Source organism: Euprymna scolopes, chromosome 3, assembly GCF_053919585.1.
Source record: "Euprymna scolopes isolate OS-2025 chromosome 3, ASM5391958v1, whole genome shotgun sequence".
Taxonomy (NCBI): Eukaryota; Metazoa; Mollusca; class Cephalopoda; order Sepiida; family Sepiolidae; genus Euprymna; species Euprymna scolopes.
The window spans coordinates 137,754,822-137,773,670 of NC_136484.1; the positions used below are offsets into that span (position 1 = coordinate 137,754,822).

At 32.0% G+C, this 18,849-nt stretch overlaps 1 protein-coding gene across 1 annotated transcript in view; it reads right to left on the reverse strand.

The window, feature by feature from the left end:
• Positions 1-18,849, reverse strand: part of LOC145259181 (ATP-binding cassette sub-family D member 3-like) — an 88,921-nt gene that overhangs the window by 56,089 nt on the left and 13,983 nt on the right. Inside the window, exons 3-9 of the mRNA XM_080116952.1 lie at positions 14,914-14,960; positions 10,610-10,661; positions 9,522-9,610; positions 6,811-6,880; positions 4,429-4,455; positions 3,326-3,396; positions 1,014-1,137 (exon numbers count right to left, since the gene is read on the reverse strand). Of these exons, the coding sequence (XP_079973078.1) occupies positions 1,014-1,137; positions 3,326-3,396; positions 4,429-4,455; positions 6,811-6,880; positions 9,522-9,610; positions 10,610-10,661; positions 14,914-14,960 (480 nt within the window). The remainder of the gene's footprint in view (positions 1-1,013; positions 1,138-3,325; positions 3,397-4,428; positions 4,456-6,810; positions 6,881-9,521; positions 9,611-10,609; positions 10,662-14,913; positions 14,961-18,849) is intronic.

Below are 18,849 nucleotides of genomic sequence, written 5' to 3' on the forward strand. Positions count from 1 at the left end.
TATATATATATATGTGTGGCATGTTTTCATTAAAAAGCATGGAGTGTTTCTGTTTAATCATTTTTCTTTAATCTTTTACAATCTTTTAATTGTTCTTTTCATATTATTGTCGAAGTGTTGCAAATAAGATCCATGTTTGTTTTCTTTTTTTTTTCCCATTGCGAGCGCTTTCAACTGAAACTTCCAAACATCATCAGGCAGTTATGTAGTCTAAGCCTAAAAATGTGGTAAATTATGGTTTTTAAAATTACATATAAGTATTAAATCTGTGTTAATTCATATTTTTTTTTATCTTGGTCACATGTTGGAGGTGTGGCTTGTACTCATAAGTCTCAATTAAAAGTGCTTGCAATAAAAAAAACAAAACAAACAAAAACACTGATCTCTTTTGCAACACTTCAACAGTAATACAAAAAGAAAAATTGGAAAAGATTAAGAAAATAATTAAACAAACATTCCGTGCTTTTTAATAACATCTGTGTAAATGTATATATATATATATATGATAGATACATACATAGTACTTACTGTTTACATAGATGACCTGTGGCCCCTTTATGTCACAAAATATCTTTTTTTATTTTACTTCAGTATTTATATAATAATTATAATATATGAAATAAGGACTCCTTACTTCATGAACTGATTTTAGTGGATGCTATCATCAGTTGATGACAGTATATTTGGGCAGCAATTTTTCTTTTATGCATGTTTTGCTGAACAGCAGGGATACAGAAAAACAAACAGAAATTATGTCTGCTGTTCAAAACATGCATAAATTTATGACATTGTAAAGGATTTGTTCAATTCCTTTCAAATCAGTTTAAATAAAGAACATAATCACTTTGTGATGTCATATAATGTGCAGGTGACAAACACGATCCACAGAGTTTTTGCTGTGCATAGATTAACAAATTGATTAGAAAGCTAAAAATGACTCAAATCAAACAAGTGAAAAAGCAAAAATAAAAATGTTTAAACAAAATTAGAATTTGAGGTTATAAAAAACTCACCTTACTTAAGTTAGAATACAAATCTGCAACTGAATTACAAAATTTCACAACATCTTGCGTGAGCAGTTGGTCAGGATTAGAGATGCGGTTGTCAAGGTTACTCATCTTGTAAAATGTGAAGTCTCTATCGATGCAGGAGACAGAGGAAAAAAAAAATCATTTCACTGATAGATATGCATACAAACTTGCAATCAAAAGTAATAATTTATATGGAAGGAACTTAAGTTTTTTTTTAAATTTATTTGGTTCTTGTTCAGAATTCACCCATATTAGAAAACAAGAATTAAGAAAAATCTGTATGATAAAAAACAAAAATATCAATTCCAAAAATTATGTAAATTGATCAAGTTTTATTTTTAACTAAGAAAATCAAATTTTATGAGTACGAGAGGAGCGATTGTCTCGCATCACTATCTTGAAAATAATCTAAAAAATTTAAAAAAGGGAAATAACTTCACATAATTCAAGCCTGTAAGATTTTTGTTGTAATATCTATTGTATGAATTTCCATTAATCACTTAAAAATGATTTTCTTCATAAAAATACAAGTACTTGATTAACTTAGATGATTTTTGGAATATATTTTCGTTTCATCACATCATACAGATTTTTCTTTGATTTTTAATATAGTGGAAATTCTGGGTATGAACCATTTGTTTTTTATTGGATTCTCATTGTATGCAAGAGGCAACACAGTAAACATGTCTGATCTATACTCTTATAATGGTTACAAGACGTGGTCGATGACGAAGCATCAAAACAAAATTATTTTGATTACAGCACATCAAACTGAAAAAATTGCAAATCACACTAAAGATTTCTATGAGAGATTACATTGCACAATAACGTCATCTGCTATCAATCATCTGAAACGTTCCAATGTGTGTCTCACATTGATGTCCACAGTCTAAAACCATGCAGTAAGTCACCTGAGGTATGGAGGGGAGGAGGGATCAGCTGATGGTAACCTACTACTCATGAATGGCACAAGCAAAATGGCAACAGAAAAGCAAAGTTGGAAGCCATTCACAAAATATGTAACCTCAGTATGAAACAGGAAAATCTAAATTATTATTATTTCAGACTAGAAAAATTGTTTTTTTTTTGTGTGTGTTTTGTTTGTTAGCGAATAAACATAACTACTAACTGGACATTCATGTATATTTAGTGCATCTTTGGTTTGATTGCTTTAGTTTTATGGCATATCAACTATTTTTGGAGATATTTAATGTTGAATTCAGTAATTTTGGAAAAAGTTTTTATATTTCAAATTCTTTATATCTTAAAATATTTATTTATGAAGTTCCTATTTACAATGCCTCCCCACGGGACAGAGTTAGACACCAGGGTCGTTTTTTAACGTGGAGAAAAGGAACAAAAATTTTAAATTATCTCAATCATGAAGGACTTCTCCTCCATTGACAGAGAACAAGAAATTGAAGTGCAGCATCTGAAGAACAGATACTATACTGTGATCTCGGCCCAAAGGCCAGGTTTAGGCCCGGGCAGGTATGAAGTTTGATTTGTTTTGTAGAAAAAAATTGTTTTTGTTTTTGCAGAACATGATTTCAAAAGAAAAGGAAAAAAACAGTAGCATGAATGTTTGATGTATTTTTGTTCAAGAAGCCAGTATCTTCAGACAGTCTGATTTAGTAGCACCCTAAAATGTCGGGTCAAAGTGAATCTGGGAGGAATGGTAACTAAAGGGAAACTCCACATTTCCCCTCAGCCCACAAATGCAGCCTTACCATTGGATGTTTTTTAAGATCATACCCAAGACAAAAGTATCTTTGAATAAGTCTCCAAGTTATTTGGATACAGATGAAGGTATTTCTTGTTAATGTTATGGATATTATCACAGTTTTAATGGCATTAAAGCCGATCTGGCTGAAAACAATCATGTAAAACGAAATAAAAAAACTCATTCAAAAATTTTGATGCACTGTTGCTACTTACACAAGCAAAAAATAATTGAGGAGGAGGAAGGTAGCAGTCAGGGTATTAAAGATAGTTTTCTCAATATGTAGCAGAGGGTGAGGGATTAAAAAACGCATTTTCAGTAACCAAAACTAATTGGAGTTCTTATAAGTATCAGATTTTTTTATCAGTCAAATTACGATTTCATCGCACTGTAAAAATATAAAATATGTATAACAGCTAATAGTTACCTGAAACTCTAAGAAACAAACTACAAAATATTAATGTCACAAAAAATATTCATAAAATTCAAAAAAATATAAAATTCTCCCTAAATATTTGATATTACAACACCAATGTAACATAAAATAAAAATAAAAAACTTCTTTACTTACTTCAAATATTTTTCATACAGATAAGTGGATAGACGAATTCGGAATCGTAGTTTCAGTTTACTGAGGCCATACTGTATTAATAAACCAAATAGTTATGAGAAAACTGCATTGCATTGATTGAATTGTACATTATAGGAGAAAACTAAGTGGATAAAAAGTTATATTTTTCTTAAAAGATATCAAATCATTTAACAAAATAAAAAATGTCTTGAAAACTATCAAATTCTAACTATGCAAATCCAGTAAATATCTTCTATTTCAATTACTACGTATTTATCAAACTAAATAATTGCTAATATTGCCTAAATAAAAGCAGATCTCTCTGTACATTATATGAAAGTTCATTCTCTGTTAGTTACAATTTAAATAGAAATGGATATTGTGATAGTCACAGGCCTTGAGAATATGAAAGAATTTAAAAATAAATTTTGAAAACCAATTTAAAAATTTCTTTTATAAAAAAATCTGTATTGATAAATAATCACAAAAACATACAAATTGCATCAAAATTGACTGAAATAAAAGAGGACAATTTATTCATTACACTAATCAACAATTTTTTTTCTCTGCTGTCTGGAAAAATCTAAGTGATTCTGGATAACTTCAAACCACTGAATTCAAATAATAAAAAAAAAGCAACAGTTTTTTCTCCAATCAGATCAAAGTTTTTTGCTTTAGAAATTGATATTATTTTATGCATTGGTCTGTTAAGCAATACCAGATTTGTTAAAGAGAACTTTAATAATATGCTTTTAAATATATTTTTTTTTTTACTGTTTCTAATAAAATCAATAGTTTTAATATGAATCATTAATTAAATTCTATAGTTTGCATGATTCCTGTAGATATTTTCATTAGAAAATTATATTAGCATGAGCAGCTGTTAAGTACTCGAGACATTTTCTATGTGATTTCCCTGCTGTTATGCAAGGAAAACCTATCTAGTCAATATAGTTCTTTCAGCTTGATGTAACATTTCCTTTCAGATCTCAATTGAAGTTATTTATTCTATAAATTTCTTTGAACTCTTTAATGCATTACTTGCTGACCATAGTAATTATTATTGCTAATAGTAAATCAGATGCTGATGAGAAAAGACTTACCTTTAGAAAGTTATTTGTTGCAGAAACCTACGAAATAAAACATTTTTTTAAAAAAGGAAAAATAAATAAATTGTGACAATTTCGGATTTTGTTTCACATTGGAATTTATCATAATTCCAATGTGAAAAAAAATCAGAATGAAGTTTGTTTTTATAAATCAATAAAAAAAAAAAATCTTTAAAATAAAAGTTATTAGAGAATTTGATATTCAAATAGAAATGTGTAAAAAAAAAAAAAAAAAAAAAAAAAAAAAAAAAGTGAGGGTTTACTTTAACTGCAACTCAACATTCACCTTTAAATTGACAACTATTAAAGGTTTTTGGGTATGCTGAAAACAAATATTATTTTAAATTTGAGGCAGACAAGTGGTTTTCTGGATATTAAGACATTCTTGTCCACAATGTATTAATGAATTTCAGTGGCTGTCATCATTCTTAACACGAGGAGGAGGTGTTTTGTAACACATGCACATTAGTACTAGTTCAGTTTGGAAAAAAACATGGCCGCCAATGAAAACAATTACATCGGATAAGAAAGGTCTTAATACCCAGTAAACTATTTGTGTGCCCCAAATTTAAATGTGACATTCAGTTTTAGCATACCCGAAAATTACAAAAAAAAAAAAAAAAAAAAAAAATTAGATTACAAACAAAGCAGAACGGAACGAGTACTCATTTAGAGCACAGTAGTTTCTGTGAGATTGCAAAAGGATTATTTAAAGGAGCTCATTTTTTGACATGTTCTGAACAGAAGGCAAGACAGAGTTGCTAAACCCAAAGAACAGCTCACCACCCAACTATCTCTTTAACTGTAATAAAGATGGTGGTAATATGGTAGTTCCAGAGCTACCCGGCTAACAGGTATTTGGCAAAAATTCCGGAGTCAACATCAGGATCCGTAGAACTCTCGTTGTCTCTACTTCTGCACATGCAAGCAAATGTCAAACATGAAATCTTAACTGCATGGAGGTGAGAATAACCATGTTGATTCTCAGCATCTGTTTCCACCATTCTGTTCTGTTCTGTCTGTCAACCAAACTTCTCCTAAAATTGTATAAAACTGATGCGTCTTATTTCTCTGGATATTGGAGGTAAACACCTACCATCTTACAGGAAATAATGAACAACTATGACAAACGAAGATTTCACGCAGACCAGACATTCCTGCGGCATGATCTTGGTGGACTGTACCTTCAGATTCACTCCTTCTCTTCCACACTCACAATATCTATGCCTCCCTTTCCCAGTCTTCAAACAAAATTTATGTACTATTGTCCAAAAGCTAATGAAACTAATAGAGACTTGGTGTTTTGTTGTCAAGTGACACTTAATTTATTTTAGTCACAGCTTCTTTGCAACATCTTTTTTGTCTTTCGAATGAATCCCCTCCTTCACAAAAAAGTTTTAAAAATTTCTTTTTTTTTTCTTCTATAAAAATACTTATTCTCAATTTTATTTTTGTGGATATTGCTCCAGACAAAGCATGAAGCCACCTGATGTAAGTAATAAAAAAAACAAACTTAAAGGTCAAAAACCAGCCAACGATAAGTGTTAAATGGATATATGCCCGACCCAGAAAACAGCCATTCTTCTCCCTTTGTCAGAAATATTGTTCATGGAATGTGAGAGTTATGAAGATGTCAAAAGTATATCAAAAGCCACTTTCTACTCTCCTAAAAGTTTTTATTTGAATAAATAAAACAATTTTATTCTTTAAATTAATCGATCTTAGAGTAATTTATTTTAAAATAGCTAAAATCATTTTTTTTTTTTATGTCTTAGTAACATTAGATAGTTCCCAATTAATTTTTTCACTTGCATTTCATCCCTGGCAATTGGACAATCTCAGTTTTAATAAGGAGGTTGAAGGGTGATAATGGATGTTCAAGTGTGACTATGCATACAAATCAATAGGTGGTGACAGGAGAAAATCAATTACAACAGGAATTGTGTTTCAGCATTAAATAAATAAAAAATGCATCAATATACAGCATAATCATGTTGATACACCACACCGGTTCTCATTAGATCACCAAAGGTAAGCAACATTGTGCCTGATTAGTATCAGATGGGTGACCATTTGGGAATACCAGGCAGTGTATATAGGAAGACATCAATACTTTTAGCAGCTCCTGTATCACACCTGGTCTTCAGATGTCTCAACCCTATCCTGCTGCTGGATCAGGGTGGTTGGAATGAGAGAGTGAGGCTGGCTTTGCACAGACCAGCTTCACTTTAAATAAATTCCCAGCAAGTATTATTTATCGTCTCTAGGATGATCAGACAAACTTAACAAAAGAATTATATTTCACTAAAAAGAAAAACCAAAATTTTGATTTAGAAAAATATCTAAATCATGTTAAGTGGATTGGAATCTACTTACTGCAGGCATTGCATAGATGAATCGGAATAAATTGGTTTTGAAAAGTTCCATATTTCTGCCAATGATTGCACTGTAAAAAGAATGCAATAAAGTATTAACAAGGCCAGTAAATACAAAAAGAAAATCAATTCATTAAAAGTTTTACCCGATAATTTCTACTCCAAATAATTTCTCAGAAAAAATGGTTTAAGATATATTCATATTCAATATTTTTCATTAACATGCTTAACATTTTCATATAAAGTGAATTTGCTTAAACACTTACAGAAAACATAAAACTTGGCTTTAGTTGCTTAGAAGTATTTCACATTCACAAAACTAGTTTTGAAAATAAAATCCTAAAAAGGGGTTAAATTAAATTAAAATGCAAATGTTTTCATTACTTAATGTCATTTTAATGCAAATATTTATGCAAGTCATAAGGTTCACATAATAGCTCGATAGTGTAATACTAGAGCAGTTAATTTTCAAATTCTACAACCCTTAATTAATAAAGGGAAATAATTTCTATAAGTTCATCAAAACAGTTTTTATTTGCATACAATTTTTTCTTCCTTACGCAAACACATATGTATTCTTGGTATAGAAAATATATAAAAATATTGACAAATTTTCTTGACTCTTAAATTTATCAGTGCCCAGGAAGGAAAAATAAAAGTTTTAAACACAAACAAGACAGTTATTTAAAATGTTTATCACTTTTTTTATAGAGTTACATTTCTAATTATCAATATTTAATGATAAAATATGAACATGTTGATGCAGTTTTGGACATCTTATGTCTTAAAAGATATTTCCTATTAAATAATCCTATTTTTTTGTGATTGGCAAATACAAAATATATGAAAAATAAAAAAACAGAAAATAGAAATAAAAGATTATTAAATTGCATTATAGTTTTTGCAGCTGAATAGATGAACTCCATAAGTACTAATGAAGCCTCCACCCCACCTTCAAGAAAATTTGTCAATATTTTTATATATATTTTTGCATACTTTATATACCAAAAGCATGTATGCGTTTGCGTAAAGCAAGAATAATTGCATGAAACCTATTTTTGATGAACTTGTGAAAATTTGTTCTCTTCTGAATGCAAATAGTCACAAATAGTAGTGATTGGCATCTGGGCCTTTTCGATACTCTGAGTTGGTGTACTGGCCAAATCTAACCAGACTGAAGAGGTGTGAAATGACAAAACAGCTATTTGTAGATTATATTTTATAACAATAATAAATAATTAAAAGGGACTGATCTTTACCTATATTTTAGCAAAACCTTGAAGGTGTATGACCCACATACGAGGAACATTCAATAAGTCATGCTCCTGACCCACGTCTCATAGTAGAGCAACAAAATTTGGCACAATTATTAGTCTTTCTTTGCACAAGAACTACCCAGAGTTATACATTTCTCCCGTTGTTTACCTCTGACAACAGTTTTATAGAACACCTCAGATTGGTCCACCAACTACGAAGTGACTTTGGAAATCAAGGATGCTTCAACTGGGAAACTTTCAAAAACAATTTCATGGCTGGGAAGAAATGAAAGAGGATGCAAGGTCAGGAGAGTAGGGGGTATAGGGGAGGATTTTATTGCAACATGCTCACGATTCTAAACTGCTGACACTCTTCATTTCCTCAAAAGCAAAGCATAATAGGCTCCTATAATTGTGGTCCCTTTGCCAAGAAATGTCATTACTACTCTGTCCTGGTCCTAGAAGGCTGATCATAACCTTTCAGTAGAGAGCTGCACTCTTGCCTTCTTTGGGGCAGTGGTGAATTCAAGTGCTTCCATTGCATTGACTGATCTCGGGATCCTAGTGATAGACCCAGGTTTCATCCTGTGTAATCAGTCTCTTGAAAAACTTTGAATCATCTTCTTGGCACATCTCCAAATTCATTCTTGAGCACTCAACACATTCTTGCTTCTGGAAAAATATCATCAACCTGGGAATTAATTTGGTAGACACCTTCTGCACATAGTCTGGAATGACAGTTCTTAAAGAACTTGTACTAATCTTGACCTCTTGAACTATTTAGCAAATAGTCACATGTCGATCTTCCAAAATGACAATCTCAATTTGATTGACAGATGCCTCATCAATGGCAAAATAGTGCAACCAGTTCTGGGAGCCGTTTCCATAAATTTTCGAACATGTTTGAATTCACGATGGCAGCATTTTACAAGGTCATATGATGGGAGCATCATTACCATACGTTTTTTCATTTCATCAAAAGTCTCTTGTGATGTGCGTCTTTTTAAATACAAAACCAGATCACTGCATGACACTCAACAGACTCCATGTTACACCTGTCTCTGTTCAAACACTTGTAAATCAAAAACCACAATTAGTTCAGAACTGCAATTTGCCAAATAACTTGTAGAGATATAAATCATTACACATACAAAAATTTAGCTAGATCACACAACTGGAAAAAGGTCAGGGGCATTACTTATTGAACACCCCTTGTAGTTGAAACATCTTTTGTACTCTCTACTTGACATAAACATTCTTAAGTGCTACATGTCATCAAGAGAACCACTCATCAAACCAGGACATGTTCTGTTAAGACTAGATAAAACGGAAACCAGAATGTAGATAACATAGTTGATACAAACCAATATGTTTAGTTAATCTTATTGAGCTCAACTTGGTGAGACGATTTCAAAAGAGTGTTCGGAATGCCAAATGGTGTACAAAAAAGACTGACCTTTCAATTGCAGTGCCATTTTGAATCATCCAAACGTCAGCATAAGTTCTGGCCATGAGTGAAACTGCGACCATCACCAAATACCAAGTCTGCAGGAGGATGAGGAGGAAGAGAAATAGAAATATAACATAACCCTGATTATTACGGGTAAGATTTAGTTTCTGCAATTAAGTTTTTAATAAATCTGAGAAAATAAATTTAACTAATTAACTAATATCATTAAAATAGACAATATATTAATTTAAAAAAAATAAATAAATAAAAGACATTGATTATATATTTGTGAATTTGTATAATTTTTTGGTTCTTGTCCAGAATTGTCCCTATATTAAAAAACAAAAATAGGGGTGAATTGGTAAGATGTACTCATACTCATGACGAAATGAAAATATCATATTCCTAAAAACACATCAATTATTCAAATAGTTTTATTTTTTATAAATAGTCATTTTTAAACGATCAATGGGAATTCGTAGGCATTATAACAAAAATCTTGCAAGTTTGAATTATGTTCAGTTATCTCCTTTTTTCCTGAAACTTTTCAAAATGGCATCACAAGATAATCACTTCTCAATTAGCCATACAATTTTATTTTTTTATTCAAGAATTTTTATTTTTAAGGAAAACTTGATTAATTCATGTAAATTTTGGAATACGATATTTTCTTTTCGCCATGGGTGTGTATATTATACAGGTTTTTTATTATTGCTTTTAAATATAGGTGGAATTCCGGACAAGCACCAAAATTCTTTACCTTTTGTGGAAGTTTCATATGATCAAAATCTATGAAAGGTGAAGATGAAAAAGATAAGCTGATGGTTTTTGACCAAATTATTAACTCTGGCCGCCTATTTTCAGTTTAAAATTTAAATATATTTCTGAGCCATCTCAGACACGTTTTTTTTTTTAACATTTTTTATTGGTCAAACATTTTAGAGCCACTGACAAATTAGTTCTTTTGAACCAAGTTTAGAAGTATAAACATCTTTCATAGCACTACTTATCATATATGAACAGAAACATGTAAGAATATTCACAACAATAAAAAAAAAATACACAAGATAAATTCAATGTTTAAAATTTATTACCTCAACGGAAAACCAACCAGGAATAAGAATCTTTAAGATTTTCATCAGCCTTCTACAAATTGAAAAAAAAATTCAAACATTACATTAAACTCAATAAATATATGATAACTTAAACTCAAAATTATGTTTCTACTTAATATAAACAATAAAACTTCAAATATGATTCAGTTTAAATCCTCTATTCCTGTCAAATATACTATATAAATAGTAACAGCTAACATTAAGTATACAATTTAATTAAGAAAAATTCAGAAAAATGTTTTTACAAAACTGTTAAAAAGACAAAAATTATACTGCTCAATCTTAATGATAATTATTAACATAAACACCCTGAAACATCCTATACAAATTGTTTGGGACAAATTTGCCACTTTTAGAAAGGAAAGAAAAAAGTCATATTTTCACTAATAACTGATCTATTTTGTCTAGGAATAATGACAAGAAGTCTCCTTCTGGACTGAAGCAATTTTTTCTTCCAATTCAGAGTATCCTTTTTGAGGAGCTAGATTTTCCTCACATTAAAAACTGACTGTGTGATATTTGTCCTAGTAAGGTGGAAAATAAACAGGAAATGATATATTTTTAAAATTCAAATTGCACTTTTTGATGATTTTGTGCCAAAGAAGTCATCCTGAGCTTTCATCATGGTCTCCAGGAGAGACTTTAATCTAGAGCATGCAGCCTTCATTGTCTTTTGAGAGAAGTTTGAACATCAATTGGCAATCCGCTTGTCTTTCGTATTGCAGACTGTACGGTTGATGTATTTCTCATCTGTGACCCATACATAATAATGCAGTATTTGACAAAAGTAGGCAGCAACTCAATGTAGCCATTTGAATTGAATTTGAGTTCCTTTTCAAAGATGTGGAAATAGCAGGACATGGAAGTTCACTCAAGGATCATCATGGTTTGAGGGAATTCGATTTGCATGATATGCAGGATTTTGTGCAAACTTGTTTGGCCCATTGTGCAGCTGGTCCTGCAAAGAACCAGAGCATCCACGACTCAACTAGATGTGTGACCTTGTTGAAGGGTTTCTTGACTTTCATAAGGCTGTTCTTTTGAGCCTTAGTGGAGCGTAAGTGGCCCTTTTGATTCTTGGATGAGGAGTAGCAATGATCCTTGTTCAGTACTTTATTCATAATTGCCAATACAACCTCATCTCTCTTGTCAAGGTTTCCATTACCATGCTTGGATTTTGCCAGTTGCCTCCACTCAACCTTTTTACAGTTGATCAACAAATTTTGTTGTGAAAATGATCATGTGATCCTGCTAGCCAACACTTCTACATCTCCAATGCAATGTTACATCTTATGGCTTTCAAGAAGCACCGAGCTGCAGCTAAGATTTCCAAACCTTAATTTGGCACAAATCATCATGATACAGGTCACTCTTCCAATATTGCAGATCTTTCCAATCATCCATTGTCTTCAGTTCTGAAACCTACTAATAGTATACAGAAACAGCTATTACATTTTAATACTAAAAAATACTTCAAATGGTTCAGAAATGAAAGAATATCAATAAATTATAAAATTTGTTCTAAACATGATGCAAAGGCTCAAAAATAATCTATAAATATAAAAGCGAAAATGTATGTATGTATGTACGCTTTTCCTCGATGTCCACAAAAGGCTTCTTTCAGAGAAGCGCTTGCTCGCTTCACAACTTCTTAAAACTTTTTATATCATCTATAAATTGTAATATCTCACAGTTAACTACGGAGCTTGCCTGTCTATTTAATTTTATTGACTTTCAAACGTTAATTATTCCACATTTCCCGCATCGGCACGCATTACATTTGGTTTTCAGTATAAAAAAAAGCGAAACTCAACTAATCACAGGCCCAGAGCCAGTGAATGTTTGGTCAATGTCGACTTTGTCATATCAGACGGTAGCTTTCATTTCGAGATGAGGGAGCGGGTTTTTAAAAACAAACAAACCCATTTATTGACCTCATTAAAAATTGTCCCACACAAAATGCTAACTGTTGAATAGCTATCACTGTCACGTCAATCAAAAACGCACACCTGTTTTATTTTCACACTTTACTATTTTCCAATTGCGCGTCAAGACTTTTTTTTTCACGGGCACCTGTTTTTTTTTTACACACACCTACAAACACCCGGGCAATGCTGGGTACCCCTCGCTAGTCTAACATAATACTGATGAACAGAGATTAATTTATTGATTATTTTCCATAAATGGAAAATTGATTAAATGGTTTTGTAAATAAGCAAAGTTTAATTATTTTATATTAATTCTGATATTGGTAAGCATGTTCATCTAATATATAAAACTAAGTCAACTGACTTTTCAACTTCAGGCTCTAAATTATGTCTGTTGTAAAATATCAATATTTCATTCTGAATAGCCATTCTCTTTTCTTAGCATTGGTTCATGTTGTTAAGATGAAAAATACTTGTAATTCGCTTGAATTTCCTTGCAGATATAATTATTCCTCTCTACAATATTTTTCACAAGGATGTCAATTAAAGATAGGAGACATTTTTTTTATCGAGAGCAAATTTTGCTATTACATTTTCTCTGGTCCCAAATTAGAGCCTGTGTTAATGTACAGTGTAATCTGGATATAAGAACCTCTGATATAAGAGCACTGTAGGGGCCAGAGAAGAAGTCTCTTACATTCGGGTTACAATGTATTATAGAATAATAGTACTGATATATTCTTTTGTTTATTGATACTAAATAACTTTTTAAAAAAATCATGTTTTCATTCAAATAAAACTGCTATAGAAAGAAATTAACAATATCTGAAAACCTTTAAATTTTAATGTAGAAAAAGGCACATGTAACATTATCCATAAATGGGGTCTTCATTCCTAAGCATAACTGAAACATTACAAGGGAGATAACTCACTTTAAATCTTCTATATATATAAAAGCGAAAACGTATGTATGTATGTGTGTCCGCTAACAACTTTCCACAGACAGAACAAAAATTCACAAACTCGGTATCATATTGAAGCTCCATCCTTCGCCCGAAAAATATCGAAAAATTGGCCAAAAACGTTAATTTTTCACCCTGAAATCGACAATTTTCTACAGGGAGGGCGGGGATGGGGGGGGGGTCAACAAAAACTGTCCTCTCATGACGACGACCGGTTCCACGCATGCGTCAGATGACGTCATGACCTGATTTAGTTTAAATAGTTGAAGAACTGACTGAATTTCATGTACGTCGTGTTAGCTCAGTTGGTTAGCGCGTTGGTTCATTATCTAAATGTTTTGGGTTCGAATCGTGGTGTGAGATGTCTTTTTTTTTTTTTGATTTTTTAAATTTAAATATTGAACCAGTGTTATTTAAGCCATTTTTTACATAACGTTCGTTTTTCTGGGTTTTTTTTTTACTTCGCTTATTCTTAGGTTTTCATTAACACCCCTGACCACACACTCCAAAACACCTGGGTACCCACCGATTTTTTAAATTTTAATATCAAAACGGGCTTATTTAAGCCATTTTTCACGTTTTTTTTTTTTTCAACGTTCGTTTTTGTTTTCTTTTTTCGATTTTTACATTTAATATTGTTCATTTGCCTTACGTTAGTTTTTTTTTGTGTTTTTTTTCGATGTTTTGATTAACCCCCCCCTCCCGTTCGTTTTTTTGTTTTCTTTTTTTACTTCGCTTATTCTTAGGTTTTCATTAACACCCCCACCCCCTCCAAACACTTGGGCAATGCCGGGTAGTATTTTTAAAGGTTTAATTTTATCCGTTATTAAGTGTATGTCTCTTTGGCGTAGGGGTAACGTGTCGGGCATTTTTTTTCCGCCTTAGCCTCGATGCTTCGGGTTCGAGCCTATCTTTCTACCTAAACTTTTTTTTCCTCTTTTACACTTTTTTTTTCCTTTTTTTTTTAAAACGTTTGTTCGCTGTTTTGCTTTGTTTTGGTTTTTCCAATTTTTTTAACATCGTATTTTTTTTAATAATATTAAAACAGGGTCACCCTCTCCTACATACACACCTCCAAACACCCGGGCAACGCCGGGTACCCCCGCTAGTTGAATATAAAAGTCATCTACCTTACAACTAAGATATTTCTTTTTCTCGAGAAATTTAAAAACGTGAAATTAAAAAAAAAATTGACATTAATGAATTCTATGCAATGTAGTAATAGATAAAATATTTGTGATTAAAGATTTACAAGGTAAATGTTTGTAAATGTTTGTCACCCATCGATCTTATCTAATGAACCCTGCATAGAGACATAAGGGTGATTCGAAATTATATAAGAACAAAAGTTATAACCAAAAAGTGTTTCTAAAAAAAAAATATATTTACTTACGTAAAGAAGACATAATCAACAGCCGGTTTCTCCCTTTTATCTTCTTTCTGAAAAATAGAGAGACAAGGCATGAGGCCACTCGATGTAAGGAGCTAACAAGAATGAAAGCTGATCATTGCAAAGACAGGAGGTGCCTATTGACCTTAGCCTTGAAAAGATCAAAGTTGTAGGTAGAAGGAAAACAGTGAACAGGAAGAGAGTTCCACAGCCTTGCAGTCCTTGGAAAGAATCTACTGAAATAGGAAGCTGTATTAGAATGAGGTATTGAAACAGCAAATTGATGGCGACTTCTAGATCAACAAATCAAACAAACTGGAACAAAGGAAGCAGGAAATAGATCGAACAATTCTGAACACATGCTATAATAGTATTTGTAGAAAAGACTGAGACTAGCTACATCACGTCTGTGAGAGAGAGAGAGAGAGAGAAAGGTTGCAGCGAAGGAGAAAGTGTGGAGACAATCAAATTACAGATATGTTTCTGCAATTTATCAAGAAAATTAAAAGAAAATAATTAAAAGAAAAAGAAATGCTAGAGAAAGTTAAGATTGAAACCAAAAAATTCAGTAAACTAAAATTACAAACATCAGAATGTCCCATGTGTCATTTTATAAGTTCACTGGCTAGATCTCACACAAAAATGGATGGGAGAACACCTGACTCGTCTAGGTAAAAATAAACTGAAAACTAATATTTGGGGCAGGAGCTAAAAAAATTGAAATACATGCCTGGAAAAAAATGTCAAATAATCTGGATTTTACTGACATGAAGAAAGTTTAATTGAACAAGATAGAATAAAAGCTAATATTGAAGAACCTGAGTAGCTAAAATGATAAAGTTTATAACAAAAATTAAACAAGCCAACATGAAGAGAAGGAAGGGAAACTTAAAGAAAGAAGGGAGAGAAAAGAGGATAAAGAAATAGAGAAAGAAAGAAAAAAAAGCTGAGGGAAAGGAGAAACAGAAGAAAACAAAACTTAATATTCTTTCTCTTGGAGAAAAAGAAATTGAAGAAATACCCTCCTCCCCTAGAAGATGGCAACAGGTGACAGGAAATGAAGCCCAGAACAAGTGGGAAAGGGTTCATTGCTTCAAAAAAGGGATTTATCAGGAATCAAAAAAAAGAAGGGATGGATCTCATTGGATGAGAGAACAAGAGAAACAAAGGCTAGAGAATTGGGTTAGGTTTCTTCCCAACCAAAACCATTCGGGTCTGAAATTAAAATTAAGTAGACTTTGAAAAAAATCAGAAGAGTCAGAAGTCCAGAACTGCAAGGACTGAATATCATGTTCTTGAGCCCTCTGTGTAAAAATCTATTTATCCAACTTTACAGAACCGAAACAGTTGTTCTATTCAACTCTAGTGACATTTTTGTTACTTTAATAAGCCCATTGTTATTCCTACAATAGAGTCCTTGATCTATTTGAAACATTCTTTGCAGCTAACACCAGATGAAATGCAGATGCTACTGTGGGTTCTAGTTGATAACTTTTGTCAATGACATTATCATGTTGACACACTGGTTTTCGTTAAATCACCGAAGTTAAGCCAAGTTAGGCATGGTAGGTGCCAGATGGGTGACCATTTGGGAATACCAAGAACTGTATGTATGAAGATGTAGACACCTTCCTGCAAGAGTTGCAAAAACACATCATCTCCCCTAACTGGAATATATGACCGCTTGTGAATTTGATATTTGTTCTACACAATTTTAAGATATGACCATGAAAAGAGACAGATCGCATTTGAACAATAAAATTTACAGTAAAATTAACAATGCCACAGGGTAAATAAATAAACCTTTTGTTAAACAGTTATGAAGCAAGACTATTGATGAATTTCCTTTAGTTGACCTTTAACAACTAAATATTTTCGTTTATTAGCCAAATAGATAACTTACAAGCCAAACCACCAAGATTTTTGGAATATGACATTTTCGTTCCGTGATGAGTATATACATTCTGTATTTCTTTGTGTAATTCTAAATATGCATTGAATTTTATGTAGAGACTTGAAGGTATAAACATTCAAATTTCTTCAGATGTTTTTAAACAGTCTTCGTTAAAAAAAAAAAAGTACATTGTTCTATTAAACCTTTTATTGTTTAAATAATTTGAATTTGCTTGTTTTATTAAAGAAAAAAAAGTTGAAAAAACATTTTTCACTCAATAATTAGCTTTGGAAGATTGTCGGTCAAAAAAGACAGTTGCCAAAAGATAAGGATTTTATTATTTCTAGTTGCCACTTGGAAAAAAAAAAATCACTTGCCAATATGGCTGTTTCATTTGCAACGTAAAGCCCTATGAAGAGAAAGAATATTAAGATTCATTTAATTTTTTGCATGTAATTTGTCTTTGTGATTGCAAAATGTCTGTTGTTGATCCTGTGTATAAGGAGTAGTTGCTTGTTATCCTTTATTCCTCACAGAGCATGAGATTCTTATGAAAAGAAATTGGAATTTTAGGAAGATCTCTATCATTCCAGTAATTATAGGAGCAACTGGACTCACGTAAAAAAATTTCAAAAACTACCTGGCAAATATACCCCATGAATCAAGTTTAATAGAGATTCAGACAATTTGCATTTAAAGGGACGATCAGAATCTTTGTAACGATGTTGTACGCGCAGGTAAGAGTAAATCACCTTGCTTACAGGCTAAGAGTTGGGTGAGGTTTTTGACGTGGGGTTTAAGAAACTTATCTTTTCTCCAAAGTCTAGAATATGTCTTCATTGCCAATATGATAAACAGAAAAGAACAGTAAAGTTGATATGGCAACAAAAAGTCTGCTTTGGTATCTAGGAAATATTGTCATTTGGTCCACCTGTTATATTTAAGTGTCAGATCACGAAGTAAGTGATGAGAATTGAACCCTAAAAGATAATACAGTTTCTTTGAGAGAAAAATAATTGGAGTTGAAGAGAAAGAAAGAAAAAGAGAATTAAAGAGAGATATGGTTATGAAAGTGAAGGAAGAGATTCACAAGAAAAGAGAAAAGAAAAAGAATATAAAATAATGGGATAGATAAAGGAAAGAGTAATCTCTAGAGAAGAAAACAGACAGAATGATCTTAAAGGATAGGTGGCTGGAAATGTGTTTTTTTTTTTTTTTTTTTTAGAAATAAGCGATTTTGACTGATTTTTGACAGAATGCATCGCCCCTGAAAAGCTCTTGTTCCTAGCTGGGAGATTGTCTAAACAAGCCTAGTTGTAACAACTTGCATCAGAAAGCCATTAAAAACCCAAAGAACTCAACTTTATACAAGTGTACCCTGTATATCTTAAGAATATTTTATGAATTATTTTATTTGTTTATAAGAAAATGACCCAGTGTTTTTCTTTACTTATCGAATGCCAGCCGGAGTGAGGATGCAGTTTATTTAAAATATACCCTAACGCCAGACGATGGAAGACACAAACCAAATTCAGCACAAAGTCAAAATGACGGCCAAAGTAAACAGTGTTGCCACACAGACTGAGCATCAGAGCATTATTTTCCAGCAACTAGTGCAAGTCTGGTCACTCTTAAAGGGTCCACCACTAGACAGAGCTAAGAGTGTAGCCCTGCTGGGTTGCATCCATTGTCCTGTGAGCTGGGATCGACGAACACGGCCAGGGGTATATCACAAATATGGTCCCGTGAACCAGGATTGCAACAAATGCAGCCCAGAGGACATACGGTTATATCTTAAAAAGATCTCTCAGAATATTTAAGTTAGCGGAGGAGTGTTTAACATCCTTAAACAAACTAATCAAAAAATTTTTTTAAAAGAGGCATGGTACGAAGGTAAATTACCAAATTGTTTTAGTTGCAATGAAGTACATTTGGCTGATTGTGTTTTGGTCCTTTATACAAGCAGTAGAAATTTGAATTAGATTTTTAATAAATTTTTTTTTTAGATTGCTGATTTTGAGCGATTCTTTTTTAGCATGAGTCAT